This window comes from Aquila chrysaetos, chromosome 10 (assembly GCF_900496995.4).
Source record: "Aquila chrysaetos chrysaetos chromosome 10, bAquChr1.4, whole genome shotgun sequence".
Taxonomy (NCBI): Eukaryota; Metazoa; Chordata; class Aves; order Accipitriformes; family Accipitridae; genus Aquila; species Aquila chrysaetos.
In genome coordinates this window covers 25689608-25706022 of record NC_044013.1, presented here as the reverse complement: position 1 = coordinate 25706022, position 16415 = coordinate 25689608, and the positions used below count along the sequence as shown (strand labels likewise).

The 16415-nt window shown below is 38.9% G+C and overlaps 1 protein-coding gene across 1 annotated transcript in view; it reads right to left on the bottom strand.

Annotated features, from left to right (window-relative positions):
• Positions 1 to 15929, bottom strand: part of ARHGEF4 (Rho guanine nucleotide exchange factor 4) — a 236383-nt gene extending 220454 nt beyond the window's left edge. The window contains exons 1-2 of the mRNA XM_030028406.1: positions 15521 to 15929; positions 327 to 362 (exon numbers count right to left, since the gene is read on the bottom strand). Of these exons, the coding sequence (XP_029884266.1) occupies positions 327 to 362; positions 15521 to 15736 (252 nt within the window). The 5' untranslated portion in view covers positions 15737 to 15929. The remainder of the gene's footprint in view (positions 1 to 326; positions 363 to 15520) is intronic.
• Positions 15930 to 16415: the final 486 nt, after the last annotated feature.

The window sequence follows — 16415 nt, the reverse complement described above, 5'->3', positions numbered from 1 at the left end:
CTCAGAAGCTTTGTCCAGCCTTACATCTCAGTACATGCAGGGTATGTGTATACATTTCAAGGTGATACCATACACTGATACCTAGACGAGCTCTAAGCATACATCATGCATTTGAAGCAGCACAGCTGTGTGTTAGTACTCCATTCCTTTCACAGTACTCTCTGTTCTTACTGTCCCATTCAATAAATATGATTTTAGGTTTTTAATATATTTCTTTTTTCTATATATAGTTAGATATTAATTTTATGATTACAGGCATTGGTAGATACACACAGAACTTACGCTGCTGAGGAAATTAGCTATTAGTGACTAAAAGGTTATCCTACCTTTTTAGAAGCAGAGAGTCTTTTCTCATAGGCTTTCTGTGGAAAGAGAAATTGTGATAGTCAGGGAAAAGAGATCTGGAAACTGTGTTCTTTAGGAAAAAAAAAAAAAAAAAAGAAGAAGAAAAGAAAAAAGTTCCAGTTCCTGCCTGGTGTAACTCATCTGACTTCAGTGGGGCTGTCCCAGGGTAGATTCATCCCTCTGTCTTTGCCAAAAAGAGAACAACAGGAGCCAGCCAAAGGCATCTGCTTTTGCATTTCCTCAGTGAATCCATTCATTATACTCTCATGATAGAGAAGCTGTAAACAAAGCCACTTCACGATGTTGCATTGTGCTATCCATAATTACACTGTATGTGCTTCAACAGTATATGTGCTTCATCAGTATACATGCTTCAGGGCACATTGCAAAAGCTTTTTATGTATTCAGGACTCTTTCTGAGAGCGTGGGTTAAATGAAGAGATGGAAAAGCTAACAGTTACAACAGAAAAGGAAAAATCAAACAGTTACTTAGAGACGAGTTCAGCGTAAGAGGGAGGAGAGGAGGCTTTATATACACACACTGCAAAAAAAAAAGATGCTAGTAAAATTCCTGCCTAGCAGTATCCTGGTTCATTTGTATGCTTTAATATTTCACTTACCCTTTCTCTTTAAGATTACTAGCCTTCCAAAACTGTAATCGTGTTTATATGGTGCTACCACATGAAAACCTCAGTCTGGATGGGGACTCAGAAGAATTTTTGTAAAACAAAAAGTTCAGTTTGGAAGCTCTCTGAGGCTAACTTTATATAAATGGCCCAACTGTGCTCTGACTTCAGAGTGATATGTCAGGTGTAACTCCCTTACTTGAACGCATTAGAAAATTCTAGTGTTAGATCATAAGTGAGTCCTAAATTCTTTATTGCTTAGCAGGTTAGTTTAAAGTGATTGGCAGTATATGATGCAAGTCATTTTGCCTGAGAAGAAATTCTGTTTATCTTGCAAGCATTTATGGCTCCCACTAACACTGCCCTGGATGCAATAAAGTCCAGCAGGAATATAACACTTCTGCTGACAGCTTTGCTTTCAGAGGTCCAGAATCTGCCACCAGAACGTGTATAATCCACACCCTGTTTAGAAGCACTTGCGTTTGAAAAGAACTTGAAAAAAAAATCGTCAGATAACCAACACCCAGATGGGCAGGGGATGCAGGCATTTGAGGGCTGGAAGCTGAGACTGGTCTGGGACGAGGAGCACAGACAGAGGTAGCAAGCAAAGGTGAACACAGGGGTTGGGAGAGAGAGAGAGTTTCATGGCAAAATCTACCTTGTATTACCTTTATGCACATATAATGTATTCTGCCGCAAAATCACAAACCTAAGTTTGTTTGGTTTTTAATAGAAGTAATTCTTTGGAAGTGAAAAGAGATAATAGAATATGACTTACCAAAATTCACTAAAAATGGCACTCAACGATGTCAAATTATTTTAAATGCTAGATTTCACTATGGAACAACACAGTTTCAAAGTGCATACATCAAGGCAGCATTCTAATAGTTTAAACAGCAAACTGAAAGATAAACTGTCAGGCTTGTGTTACTTTAAGTGTTTACAGATGAGTAATTACAGCTAAACGGTAGCTCCTTCCTCTAGAAAGGACTGGTCATACGCATGTTGCCTTAGTCATTGCTCAAGTGACAATGGACACAAGGTATTGGGGAGCAGCCAGTGACAACTGTGTCAAAGTGACTGGGAAGGTAACCTACCCATTTCTCACTAGAAAACCAGAGCCAAAAACTCTGCCTCACCTGGGCCCCAGGGTTTAGCATCTTACATACAGAGCATATGCCAGGAATTCTCTAACAGGAGCTGGCTCTGAAGGAAGTGATTACATGGCAATCCTTTAAAACCTTGCCATAACAGCTGTAGACTTACTTCTAATGTTATTATTTAAAAGGTGCTTGCATTTATTTCCCAGTCATCTTATTCATGAGCTTGCCCTTCACAGTGAGGAAAGCAAGCCAGCATAGGACATGAACAGACATTACCACGTCAGAAAACTCCCAGCCAAGGCATAGTCACTCCACGCAAATTCAGGAACATTGGAGACTTGTTCAGCTGGAGTTACAGAGTTGTGCAATTCAGTGTAACAAAGAGCAAAGGATACCCAATGTACTAAAATAATAATATACTACTACTTTGCAGCAAAATATAGTCACCCCATAGCAGCATTTGGCTTTTGTAAAAGTCCTCCCAGCACTTATAAGAATAAATTATTATATTAATAATTAGTAATAACACCTTACCTAGCTACTCAACTCCACAGATGTCAAAGTCTTTAACAAAGAAAGGACCATCATTTGCTTATTTCACATTATCTAAGGTTTGACCCTGCCATCAGAACAGGTAGCCATATCGTGACTACTGGCACAAAGAAATCCATGAGAGTTGCAGGAACCAACATGTGGCTTCTGCAAGAAATTTACCCCAGACCTTGCACTACACAGAACAGAACTGAGAAACCTTTTAGACTTATGTGAAGGAATCTAATTCTATGGGTCAAAAAGTCTTTAAGGATTAATTTTTTAAAAATTCCTTTGGACTAATTAAACCAGAAGTAAAGCTTAGGAAGAGCACCGATGTGCACTCTTTGGAATTATTTCTGCTTTCCCTAGAGCCTTAGTGTAGCCCCAGGATTGAGTTTGTTCTGAACAAAACTACCTGTGGAAAACTAGAGGAGACCCACGTGTTGCCTCACCATAGACATATGGATGTGTCTATAATGACCATCTAGCTGAACTGGAACCTAAGTCATCCATCCAAGACAAGTATACAATGCTCACCATTTCTGTGCACTACTAAGATTCCACAGCTAGATGTACTCTGCAAGTACTAAATCAGTGAAAAGTACAGCAGGCTCCATTCACAGGGCTTTAAGCAAAAGCTTTGCTCTGGGTGAGTCTAGGTCTGTATTTCAGCCTTCCATGCAGCCCAAAGTTGCATGCAGCCAGAAGCGCTGCGTTTCAAGTAGCTTGGGATCAAACCCATCCTGATTTGCACCCAAACCATATACCATCTCAGGCTTTCTTGAAACTTAGCTAATTGTTGCTGAAGAGTTGATAAACTTTAGCGAATTTGTTCTGAACTTTGCATTGGAAATGAAAAAGTAAAATAAAACTTTCAAATTGAAGGTTCTACCTTAAGACATTTTGCCCATCTCCGATACTGATGCCTTATAAAACAATAATTGGTGTTCTATTCTACACAGTGATCTCAAACCCCATTCCTCATACACACTTACCCAGATTTCCTTTTCTGTATGTCTAAAGACTTCTCCCACCTCACCAGCTTCACAGAAATTATGTTCTTTAAGATGAGGAAGAAGATCCCCAGCTACAGAAACACTGTAGGCTATGCATAATTCTTTCACTCACAGGAGTAAAATCCCTCCATCCTAAAAAGCTTACTTAAGTAATGATAACACATTCTTAAAGGCTTTCCAAGGCCAAATGGAAAGTTGCTTTCTATTTTTAAAGAAAGTCATAAAATAATATTAAAGAACTTTGAAAATTGATCATGATCCTGTCAGTGGTAGTAATTCCAAGTTCAGATTCACAAATTCCATTATGTGCTTTTATTTATTAGTCTGGTATATATATACCCCTTTGCTATTCACCATAAGTTATGGCAGCTTTGAATCTTCCCAGCAACAAGTGCCCTACTGTTTCCCTGGATGAGTGCATGTTCTTCTCAATGAGGTACTTCCCCTCAGTTTTAGCATCCATTTTTAACCTCTACCTTAGAACAAGCCCTGCAGGCCTGGGGAGCTTTAAAATAAACTGCAAAGAAAGCAGTTTGTAAAGGTGAGAAGAAGGGAAAGTGAACCATCTGTTACTATATGCAGCTCTTGAAGGTCTATTTAAATAAATAGGATTTAATTTAAAGCAAAATCAGTTTATCCCTGAACAATGAAGGTTACTGAAACTTGTTCTAGAATAGCCTTCAACACTATTCACTTTTCTCCATGGTCATTTTTAACCTATTCTAATTATCAGCTCATTTTTTAATGTAACTCTCTATTTTTTACAAAGAATTACCATTTTTGTAGTAGCAGTATTAAACCATTTCAAAAATAAGCTTACACAAACCTCACCCTGACATTCTAAAAATAAAAAATAAACAAAAAAACCCCACTACTAACTTATTCTAAACCATTTCACACCATCAAGGATTGCATATTTGAAAACAAATGATGTTATCAGATTCCTGAAAACTACATTTTTGATTCTGCAAACTTCTATTTCTATAAGCCATTGCATTGCCAATTCTTGAGTTTTGCACTTAACCTGAAGAACTGGCAAGTAAAAATAGTTCCTGTCTCTAACCTTTTCTTTTTCATCTGATGATAATCCACTCCTGCTATTGCTCAAGGGAAGAGCAAAGTGTTAGCAGGATCAAACACAACGGGTAAATAAACATGAGTCACTGAAGTTTCTCCTTTGATCTACTGAAACAATGAGTTGTCTCTGATAATTTAACAGAATCTTCCCTGAATCTTTTCATATTTGGTGTATATTTTACAACACAGGTCCTGACCTCGTCTAGGTACGTTTGGTTTTCTCAGAAAGACTTTCTGACAGCTAATGAGAACGTGGTAGAGTACAGTCCCATGCTCTTGTGGCAATGACAGTGTAAGGAAATTGCAGCTGACCAACATCCATGCCTGTTTCTACACTGCTTGTGGGACTGTGCTCTGAAACATGGCACTTCCATGGAAGTGAAAATTAACTGGGGCAAGCAGGAGAGAGATTAGCTTTTCAGACACATCCATTCCTTGACTTGTTTCATTGTGCATCCCATTAAGAGTTGTGTTGCTACAAGTGTGTGTATGGAGGGAAGAAATGGATTAATAAACATGCAATTAGGGGCTGGAACTGCTCAAGGCATGAGTACCACCAAAAAAAGCACTTAAAAGCCAAAAACAGTTGCGAAAGCTTCTCAGCAATGTCCTACCACTTTTTAATTACACAGCTCTAAAATAAATCTGAAAACTCAAATGTTCCATTAATTTTAGATGCTTTTTAAACTTACAAATTGCAGGTGTCATTCAAATTTCAGTTCTTGTCTCCTGCTAACAAGTAGGCCTTCTCCTCTTCCATCTGCTATTTGTAATGCAGAGATAGCTACAGGCCACTTCCCAAATTGGAGACTTGCTATACAAGGCACATAGGCACATACTTTCTCCCAAAAAGCTGTGTACTTCCTGGTGGGAATAAGCCAGTATTCCCTTAAGATGAGGAACTGATGCAGAGATGAAGCAGTTTATCCAAGGCTCTATTGGGAGCTTCAAGCAGAAACAGGAGTCAACACAGATCTTCAGTGTCTTCACACACGGTTGTACACATTTCTCAATCTGAAAAGCATGAAATCTACTACATTGGAAGTGTAAAGCTGGTTTGAGTACAGATAGTAAGAGTGTTGTTGGGATATACATCGGCCCACAGCGTAGGTTTCTGGAGATCAGGGCTTGCACAAACATTGGCTCCAGCCAGGCTGCAGTTCCCCTGGGGATCCATGTTAGTGGTCCCCAACACAAACAAACATCACTCCTGCACAGGATTTCTGAATGTAAGACAATGAAGTCAGAGGTGCCATTCTCTTAGGGCTGACAGGTATTTGGAAATAACAGGATGAGAAAGAGCACATGTCCATGAAAACAAAGATGTGTGCAGAGCCCTAGTTTCAATAAGATTGTAAATACTGTGAGACCACACTGAGATCACTTTGTTTTTTTTATTATTGCCACCATGCGTTGTCATCCTCACCTCTCTAATAAAGAGGTACTCAAGCTAAGACACTCTCTAAAGTGCGCTGATGTGCTGCAAGAAACAGTGGCAATTCAACAGGCAGTTGTCTTCTCCTCAGGAGAGTGGTAAACCCAGGTTTTCTGGACAATGTGAAACATTCCACCATTAATGACCACTGAAGTTCCCAGGACTTCTTGTGTGCAGATTTTCTCTGGGAGCCTTTGCCTGCTTCCAGCAGCTTAAATGCAAATTTTTTTTCTTTTTTTAATTTTCTCTTCTCTCTCTTTTTTTTTTTTTTTTTTTTTTTTTAAATGAGGCTTTCCCCTGCTTCCAATGTGTTTTGCTGTTGTCAGTCCCGCTGCACTCTCTCTCTGCTGGGCATCCTGGCTGGTCATTTATGTGGGATGTGAAATGAAAACCTGCACTTTTCAGATGAACACTGCTATACTCATGCCATTTAGAATTTTTATTTGGACTAAGCAAAGAACAAAAGTCAATCCAGCAGCTATTATAATCAGCATCTTTTACAAGTTGATCCAAGCTCTAAAACACTTGCAAGACGCTTGACAATTCCAAGGATGAAAGATTCACTGTTTGAGAACTTTCCATTGCAAACTGATATTTCAGTTTTCCTCTGCAGTTATAGCACCTGAAAACTCCTTTTTTTTTTTTTTTTTTTTTTTTTTTTTTTTTTCCCCCAGATCAGACCCTCGTGCAGTCACCTGCCTCCAGGAGCTGGGACTTTAAGCGAAAAAATTCCAATTTGAAAAGTTTAACTGCCAACATTATGAAAGCTATTTTCTCTTGAGCATTGACATTAGTATTTCTTCCACATTCTAGTTTATCGCCCACGCGCTTCTCACCACACCTTAAGGGCCTGGTCTCTTTTTCAGCAGGGAGAAACTGGCTACCAAACTGTACTAGGGTTGTCCATTTTCCTAATAGGATTACAGCAAACAATACCAAAAAAACCCCACTTATTCAATGGAAATGGCATTAATCCCTTCTGCCTGCCCCACCCCATAACTTTCTGTGTGAGCACAAAAGCTATCTGTCTGCTTTGGCAGCAGAGAAATATTTAAAAAATGTTTCCAAATACTAGGAGGTTCCCCCCCCACACCATTCTTTTCAGTTCAGCTCTGCAGGAACACACAGACAAAATGTGTAACAAAGACTATGACATTGTCTCTCATGTAATTAATACAGGGCATTTATATTGCTTTCTGGCAAATAACATCAAATATAATTACCAGGAAAAGGTAAAGAAAATAGAGAAGGAGCTATAAATAAAGCTGGACCTTTTATGCTGTTAATTTCATGTCTCATACAATGCCACCATAGTGTGTTACTAATCAGTATATAACACTTTAGTAACTAACTTTGCAACACAACTTACTAGCCCAGTTTTCCAGATGATGTCCAAGGGATAGATTCATATCACCTGTACAATATGAACGGATGTAATACTGACCTTGTCTGACTTAGTAGGTCTCACTTATATTAATGTGGACAGTCAGCTGGAATGGCTAAAGAAAACAGCAATGCTGACTTCAGTTTATGTTAACACATCTGGATATTAAAAACAGTGGTTCAGGGTGGCAGATTCACATCCTATTGTACTGTACCTGTGGCAGAAGCAGTATCCACTGGCAGAGTGTAGACAGGAGAATTTGGAGTGGTAAACCTGGACAGACATTTCTTGAAAATCTGCCTGTGAACTTGTGTCTGTGCTCAGAGCTTGCACTTGAACTACGGTAAATAATTCTGTCTTGATTCCTCTATTACCTCGAAGTTCTCTAAACTCCAACACTACAATCTCATGTATTATTGCATAAGGACACAAAAGGCGTGCTACCAAGGTTTATGCTGCCATTTTCTTTTGCTAGAATCAAAATGACAGTCCACTTATAATGACCATAATCAAAATTATACTATTTTCTTTAATCTACAAATAAATCCACTGATTCCATCCAAAAGCAAAGCTGAGAGTTAAAGAACAAAACCTGCTTTTGACTAAGGAAAAATGCAATGTATCTATTAAAACTCAAAGCAAAGGGATAGCTTGCTTTTTGTTTGTTTGTTTGTTTGTTTTTAATTATCCATATTATTCTACATCTCTTTTACAGGAATTGGGGTAGTATGATTGAAGGTTGATGGCCCTACAAACAATAGCTTTTTCACACTGACACACTCTTTTCCTCAGTGCAAATGCAAGTTTCCAAACAAAACAGAGTCAAGTGTGTCAAAAGAATACATCTGCTGATATTTGGAAGTTCAAATTTTGTTTCGTTCCTTGTTCCTGAATGGCAGAGTGATCTAGCTAACTTTTAAAACTGCCCTGCCCAAGCATTTTTGTGGTTATTTATATACTGTGCTCTCTGGCAGCACCTTATTCAAGCCTTACTTTTATTATGCAGCTGAACCACCACAAATTCTTCAATATTTGCCAATTTTCATCCAGTTTGGTAAATAATCACACTTGGAGTGCCCCACTTGAAGCATCAAGTGAGAGGTTTTATTTCTGTCCAATACCAGCTCCGCTTTTCTTCCAACAGAAAACACCAGGAGGAGAAAAAAAATACAGCATCTTCTTAGATGTCTGCAATAATGAGGAACTTCCTAGAAAGAGCATCAAATATTCCAGTGTGCACAAGAAGTAGTAATTTGTTTTCAGTCATCTATTTACAGGTTCTTAATCCACTCTGTGTACTCTAATGGTCATGCAGGATTTCAGTCCTTTTTTTTTTTTTAACCTAATCATAAAGTCACAAATCAGCAAGAAAGTTCTGCCCTGATTCATGAGTTCCAGTGCTGCAAAAATCTGCAGGTTCATTGCAGGAACTGGGCTTAAATTAACAACATAAAGAAAATAATACAGCTTTGACTGATAGCGTTTTTTGAGAACGTGATAGCTGAGAAAGAGTTTCACAGAAAAGTAGCTACTGAACACAAATATACCTTCCCCCACACAAATGAAGGTGTGGTAATTTTAAGAGAATGAGGTTGTAAAAAAAGGGATGTGGCTGGCTTTTCCAACGGTCATTCCCCAGGCTTTATAAAGAATGTTTCAGAATTGTTCTGCATATCAGACTTTGGCAGCCTGCACTCTCTGAACACACTGGTTGTAGCTCAGAGCTGGATCCAGCAGATGGCTTGATGAACACTTAAGATACTGGAAAAATTTCAATTCTTGGCTTTTTGGAATGGGGAAAGGAGGAAGTCAAACTCTCCAGCACATGGTGAATGATTTACACTACACATAAAGAACTGAATCTCTGCCCAGAATGTGAAACCAATCTGAACCAAGCTCACTGTCAGATTCAATACATTCCAATTTTCCGTCCACTGTTTCCCATTTCCATTGCTTTGTCTCTCTACAGCACTTGGTCCTAACCAGCACTGTAAGTACTATTATAATATAAAACAGGTTGCTTTGTATTTCTGGCCCAAGTTAATTCAGAAAATTTGGGCATAAATTAAAGGGAAACTGGATCAGAAATATCCCCCCTGAACAAAATAAGCCCCATAGAACCTATAGCTTATGATGTTTTAGGAGTTAAGAATGTATCTAATCAGAATGTTCATCCTAGCAGCTTGACCCAAAATGAAATATTGGCAAATAAGTGAAAGGAGATTGAGTATTCTGGCTGACACATCTGAGACAGCTTAAAAAGTCAGTGTTCCAAGGGGAGGGGGGAGGGAATGTTTAGGGCTTCCTGAAAAACATCCCTCTTTAGTTGTCTCAAGTTGCATTTCTTAAAAATCTTGGCTTTTACACTGAAGACTGAAGGCTAACAGTAAGCTTCAGTGGAGTTCCATTAACAGCCAAATAAAAATCACTTTACTGAGAAAACATGCATTTCTGCAAGCAGCTGAATCAACATAGTCCTGTTTCCTACAGATCTGCAGTTCTCCAGTGAGGAAATGGAAACATTTTACAATGTTTCTGATGTGTAATAAGGGATAAATTTTTGCAGGAGCCTTTCCCTCAGGAGGGGCATTAGCTAAGTCTCTGTTTACACTCCCTGACTACCTACTTGTGCCTCCCTGATGTGAACTCTTGTAACTTCAACCTCACTTAAATTTTGCTGAGATTGGCCAGAGTGCTCAAAAGTTATCAGGGAGGAGTTACAGACACAGCAAGATCATGTAAGCATATCAAATAACTAAAAAAATTCTTGTCATTTCCAACAAACACTTATGTTAAGGTAGCTGGAGAATAACTATGAAGGGAGCCAGCCAGTTCACATTGCAGTATTTTCATTTTTTGATCCAACTGCCACCTACCAGGACAGGACAGGAAGGATGGTCCACTGGTTAAGCCCCTGTCTTACACTCTCTATACCAAGGTTCAGCTCCCTCCCCTGCCAAAAATCTTTCTGTGACCATAGTTACGTTGGGAACAAACTAAAAAAAGTGATAGGAACCTCAGATTGGGTTTTCCAGACCCAGCTTTCTGGCACTTATAACAGTTAAGGATTCTCAGTAAAGTACATGGAGAGTGTTAAAAACAGAGTAACAGCATGTTTGGCAGGCAGCAATTGTATCTAACCACTGTAAAACAGTGAGGACAAATCTGAAACCCCTTCCTCCCTCCACTAGACAGCTTTTTTGGGGCTGTCATTTGGAACCTGAAGAGAGATCCCTCTCCTGAAGAAATCACCTACGTCTTAGAGCTTCCAACCTGTTGTCTGTAGATCCTGGGATGAGAAATAAGGTATGGAATACATAAGCTACATCTCCAGAAGGGGCCACACTTTCACTGAAGATCCTTTAGAAGTCAGCAAATAAGAAAAGGCTAAAAATTGCCTCTCTGCACCCTTTTTTTCCTCAAACAGATGGCAAAAGGCAGGTAGTGCCTCTACACTTCCTTGTGACCACAGCCTAATGGCTAGAAAATTCATTCACAGTATAGGAAAACCAGGCTCTTCCTTCCCCTTGAAAGGGATTCATCCCATACTATTGAATAGGCTGCCTTTAGCACTGCCACATACATACAGAAAGATAACCCAGCTTTACAGTGTTTATAATTGGAAGTAAAAATCAAAATTAAAAAAAAAAAAAAAAACAGAAACAAAACCAAGAAACCACACACATTTGTTACCCCTTTTAAAAGCAATGAGCTCAGCGAAGGACAGTAAGATTATGAATACAGAGTAATAAATCAGTTACATAGCTGAGAATTAAGTCCCTATGCCCTAAACTATAGGACAGTGATTTAAGTACTTTTATGTTTCATTTGGGATCCATTCTGGTAGGTTTATGTAGCATGTACAAGTTCATAGTGTTGAAGTCGTTATGCTGCAACAGCAGTTGGAAGCTCTGTAGAACCTAGTACTCAGCACACAGACAAGAAATTAGATTACAGATCTGCCTCACCATTATTTTGCCTTTTGTATGGATTTTAGACTGTTAAAAGAATACCAGGTGAGCTGACAGAAAATGCTTAAAGTATAGCAAGTAACAGGGAAATTATATGCAGTAACCAGCTGGTTTTGATATTCAGAGTTACTGAATATTACTGAAGTCTTGTAAATTATTGAAACGGAGAATCAATTCAACTAAATTTATGTTAAATCTGAATTAAAGCCTGCTTTTATTTTGAGGGTGGTTTTGTTGTTTATTCTCTTTCTCACAAGCTTAACATACTAACTATTGTCTGTTTTGAAAACTTAGTGTGACCTGAAATCTGTATGGAACATGATGTCCATCTCCCTTTGTGGGTACCTTTTGTCTCAAAGTGTTTCAGAACCCTTTATTTTAACTATTATATTTAAGCTAGAAAGGAATCGGCTTATTTAAAGAAATATAAATCATTCTTATACATAAAAAAAGGGACAGCCCACAGGAGACTGCATTAATTTAGTAATTTCCTTCTAAAACTTCTCTAAAGTTTATAAAGCTGTTTGCTTCTCTGTGAGCAAGTATCTTTAGACACAATACAGGTAAGCACCCGTGAACTGGAAAATGAAGAAATGATTTATGGTGGGAATGACTAACACTAACAGAATGAGGAGAGACTGTGTTTAGCAGGTGAGAAACCAAACACCAATCTGTGTGGACTCTCATGCAGTCTGACATGAAATCTAGTTAAGTCCACCTGTGTGTGCAATAGCAACACATGTAATAAAAATGTCAGGGAAGCACTGCCCAAGTCTGAGATCTGGCAGCAGACCTGCCCTCACAAGGTTTGCAAATCAACCTTACAGATCCAAGGGGTTTCATTACAAGTGAGGGCTACTGGGTGCAAAACATGTTAGCCCAAGAGGAGAAACTCACCATTTCATAAGACAGCTTGAGAACAACTGACTTTGATAATATATGGAAGATTAGAAAAGCTCCATCTACAGGCAACCTGTAATGTTTAGCCAAATGCATCTTTGTACAGAAGCAAAAAGCTTAACTTGTTGACAGGCATCTATAAATGAGTGCCTAACCATCCTTTCTTTGCAAATGTCTGATGTTCATAAATTGGGCTTGAAAAGGAGAACTGGCTGAAAGGATAACCTTTGTGGCATGTGGAACTTTTAGAAAGATTCAAAGTCTTTTCTCTCATCCCCACAAGTTGTGGTGACCCCTAGAAACTGAAGCCTACCTTGGGGACACACAAGCGAGAAGTTTCCCAGATGGTAGTCTACAGAAGACTGGGTGGGCTACATAGCTCTCTCCACACCACTTACAGAAAGGACACATAACTCTTATTTCCCCTTTTGGAGTAGCATTGATGAGGGGTTATAGAGACCCTCTGATATTTTCCAAGTCATAAGTACCTGGAGCCCTACCTGGAGCCAAGAACAGGAATAATTTTGATGTATAGGAGATGTACACAGGCTGTTACAAAGGGTGCCTCTGTAACACAGCACCATTTCAGTGCTGCTGGCCTTCCCTCCCCTCCCACTAGGGCAGGCTTGCTAGGTTCTGCCAAGCTGCAGAACCTGAAAAAAAGCAACACTGTACTGCTTTTGTTCTTGTGGGGGGAAGGAGAAAAAATTAGCACTTTTTGAATGGATTAGGACTTGGAAGAGACTTAAGTCATGGAAGAGTGTCAGGAAATAAGAAAATGGGGTCTCAAATCTGAACAGTCTTTAAGAAAGCTCAGCAAGAAAGAAGTATTAATAAATTAGAGGTTTAGTTATCCTCTCAGCTTAGCCAGGGCATTGTAAGGTTCTCTGAAAGCTTTCTGAATAAATTTGTGATTTTAACAGAAGTTAGGTTACCTTTCTTCACTCTAGTTTCATGCAGTATGAATTGTTCCTTCCTGACTTGAAGGACTTATATGCACTGTGCAAATATAATGCTATATGCAAGTAGATACAATCACAGACAGAAGCACCTCTCCTAGCTTATGTATTTTAATAACTCTCCTGTCATTTAAGAAATATTATCCACACAGAAATGAAGCAACCATAGCATACTCCAGATATAAGCATATAAACACAGTATTGAATGATACTGTGCAATTTACAGTTTAGTCCACGTGGAGCCCACACAGGTATGGGCTTACTTGGAGAAGGAACTGAACAAGCATTAGGTCTCCTCTGTTACACACTGTCAGTTCCCAGTTCCCGCTTCCCTGCATGGCAGTGACATTTCATGTCTTTCCTTGCATCAAGCTGTAGCTTCTTTGTAACAGTCTGTTACAGATGCACTGCCACACAGTCCAACCCCAAACATTTTGTTTGCCACTTGTCAGGTTTAAAAACAACCATTTATTGTAAAGGATAATGTGTGCACAAGACCATCGTGTGCATGCCACTCTATGTTTCCTGCACACATCACAATTAATGCACAAAAACCTACACATTAGCAGTGAGTCCAAGGTATTGAAGTTGTTGCACACACCCAGACCAACTACTAGGTGTACACCCACTAGCTCTGGCTCATTCTGTAACACAGGTATGGCTCTTAAAACCTACAAATTCAATGGTTGCAAATAGGTCAAACCACAACAAAACCAATCAAACCAACTAGAAACCAGACAAGGTGCAACCTTCCCCACCTTGGATCAGCACTCTGCAAAACCATCAGGAAGTATGTGCTGCCACAGCACTGTGCCTCACATGAAGGCTCTGACTTGTTGCTCTGATATCTGCCCTAGAGCTATTTACTCCCCCCACATAGCTGTATGGATTCCTACCCCTTTCAGTCAACCTCACAAAAGATCCCTGCAGTAAGCAAGAAGAAAACACGACAAGGAAAAAATCATATGAAAGTGTCTGTATCTGCCCCCTAATGCAAGGAATTGGCACCACATGATAAACCCTACCATAGACAAGAGCAAAGGCACTACAAATATCAAATATATAAGGAAACAAAGTTATCTCGCACTCTAACAGATAAAACTGTTAGTACTGTTCAGTTTACATTTTTATGTTATAGTTTTGCATAGCTATGCTGGCAAAAAAAATGATGCAGCTACAGCCACAAAACCGCCACACATGTAGAGATGCCTGTGGGAGAGGGCTTGTTGCTGCTGAAGAACCACCTGGCCCCACACCTGTGGTCTCCACCCCATCATCATCATTGTGTATTTCCCACCCATCACATACTTCAGAAGAAAAAACATCCAGCAAGTGTTGCTTTGATATTTGTTTTAATCTACCTGGTGATCTGCCCACCAACTAAATGCCTACAAGAGTAAGACTTGAATGCAATAATACAAAGGAAGACATACTACACATTCTAAATTTACTAATACAGCATTGTTATGCATAAAAACACCAGTATTTTAAGCTCAAATGTCTCAGTGCTTCTCTGCTTAAATCTAAAACCTTAAACCTATCACTTTTGTAGGACTGAATGTTTCCTTACTTGGATCTGAATATTAAAGCAGCTTTCTGCAAGATGAAATGGATGAACTACAGCATTTATACCTGGTCCAATGCCTTGATTCTTCCCTATCCAGTAACATATTAGGCAAAAGTATCTTGATTAGGTGTGCACAGATCACATTTAAAATAAGTCCCACCACAGCCTCAAAACTGATTTCCTATTATTTTCAACAGAAATGTTCCAAAACCCCAATTCTTTGGTTTTATAATGTTCACATTTTCAGGACTAAAATACATTCTGTTGCTCATCCAACACAAGAGATGAATGTAAACCAATGAAGAGCACTACATGAAATTTCACCTAGAAATTAACCTAACAATCTCAAATCCCTTGCAACTACATAACAGTATATATAGAGAAACTGGCTAGCAATTACTAGTGTATTGCTTTGTATAGTACTCCATTACTAGCCCCTACAAGCTTTCCCCTGTTGGATCACCTGTTTCTTGGTACAGCATGAAGGGTATGGTACATATTAATGAATTATCAAATGCTTCAGCAAAGACTTTGATCAATTTGTCTTTTAAGCACATAGGAAGTTATTTAAAAATATCACATACTTGTACTAAAATTTCTTACCTTGCAGAGTTTCAGTAACAGCCAGCATGTCAGGTACGCTGTCAGAGTGAATTTTGCTTTCATGTATCTTTCAGGCAAACAAGTAAGGTACATTTGTACCAAATCCAGCTCTTCATGTACAACACTACTGCCAGCATTATTAATATCATCTTCCCCACCCTCTTGTCTTCCTTTTTCCTCTTCTGCTGATGCACCCAAACATCTATTGAACTCCATTTTAAAAATGTTTTTTCCCCTCTTCTCCACAAAGCCCTGATCTTTCCTGAGACAACTCACTAAAGTTTTTATTTCATATCACTAATGATATTCCCCAATCCGCCAGAAGTCTGTAGCCTTGTCTTTAAGCCAACCCAAGAAGTTAAGACTATGGTAGAACAAACTTTCTTTAAACTGCATTGGCTCTTTGCCTTTCTCTTATTTAACGACCTCTTGCAAATGTGTGTACAGCTACAAGATAAATATAGCACCAGCTAGCCTTGTCATACAGCACAAGAATACTCCTGCTGTTGCCAAGAGAGAAGAGAAAGATTCCATTTATTTAAAGAGCAAGTCCTTGGCATCAGTACTCCCTTGTTCATTCGGGGCGGGGAAGGGGGAGGAGATGAAAAATCTGTAATCTTTGAATTTTTTTGTTGTTGTTGTTGCCAACTGTGCTTCCTCAGAACAAATCCCAATTCTGTAAAAAAAAATTACGTTCTTACAGAGGAGGTTTTTTTTTAAATTCCAGAGACTTCTAGCCACAGTAATTCATTGTGATATCGTAGATGCCAAGCTTGTGAAGGCTACAAATTTCAAAAGAATAAATGAGGTCTTGCAGATGGACTAGAGCCAAGACATTTTGAAATAATTAATAGCCCTTCCATAGGCCAAAATATGAAGTAAGTATGCAAGAGAT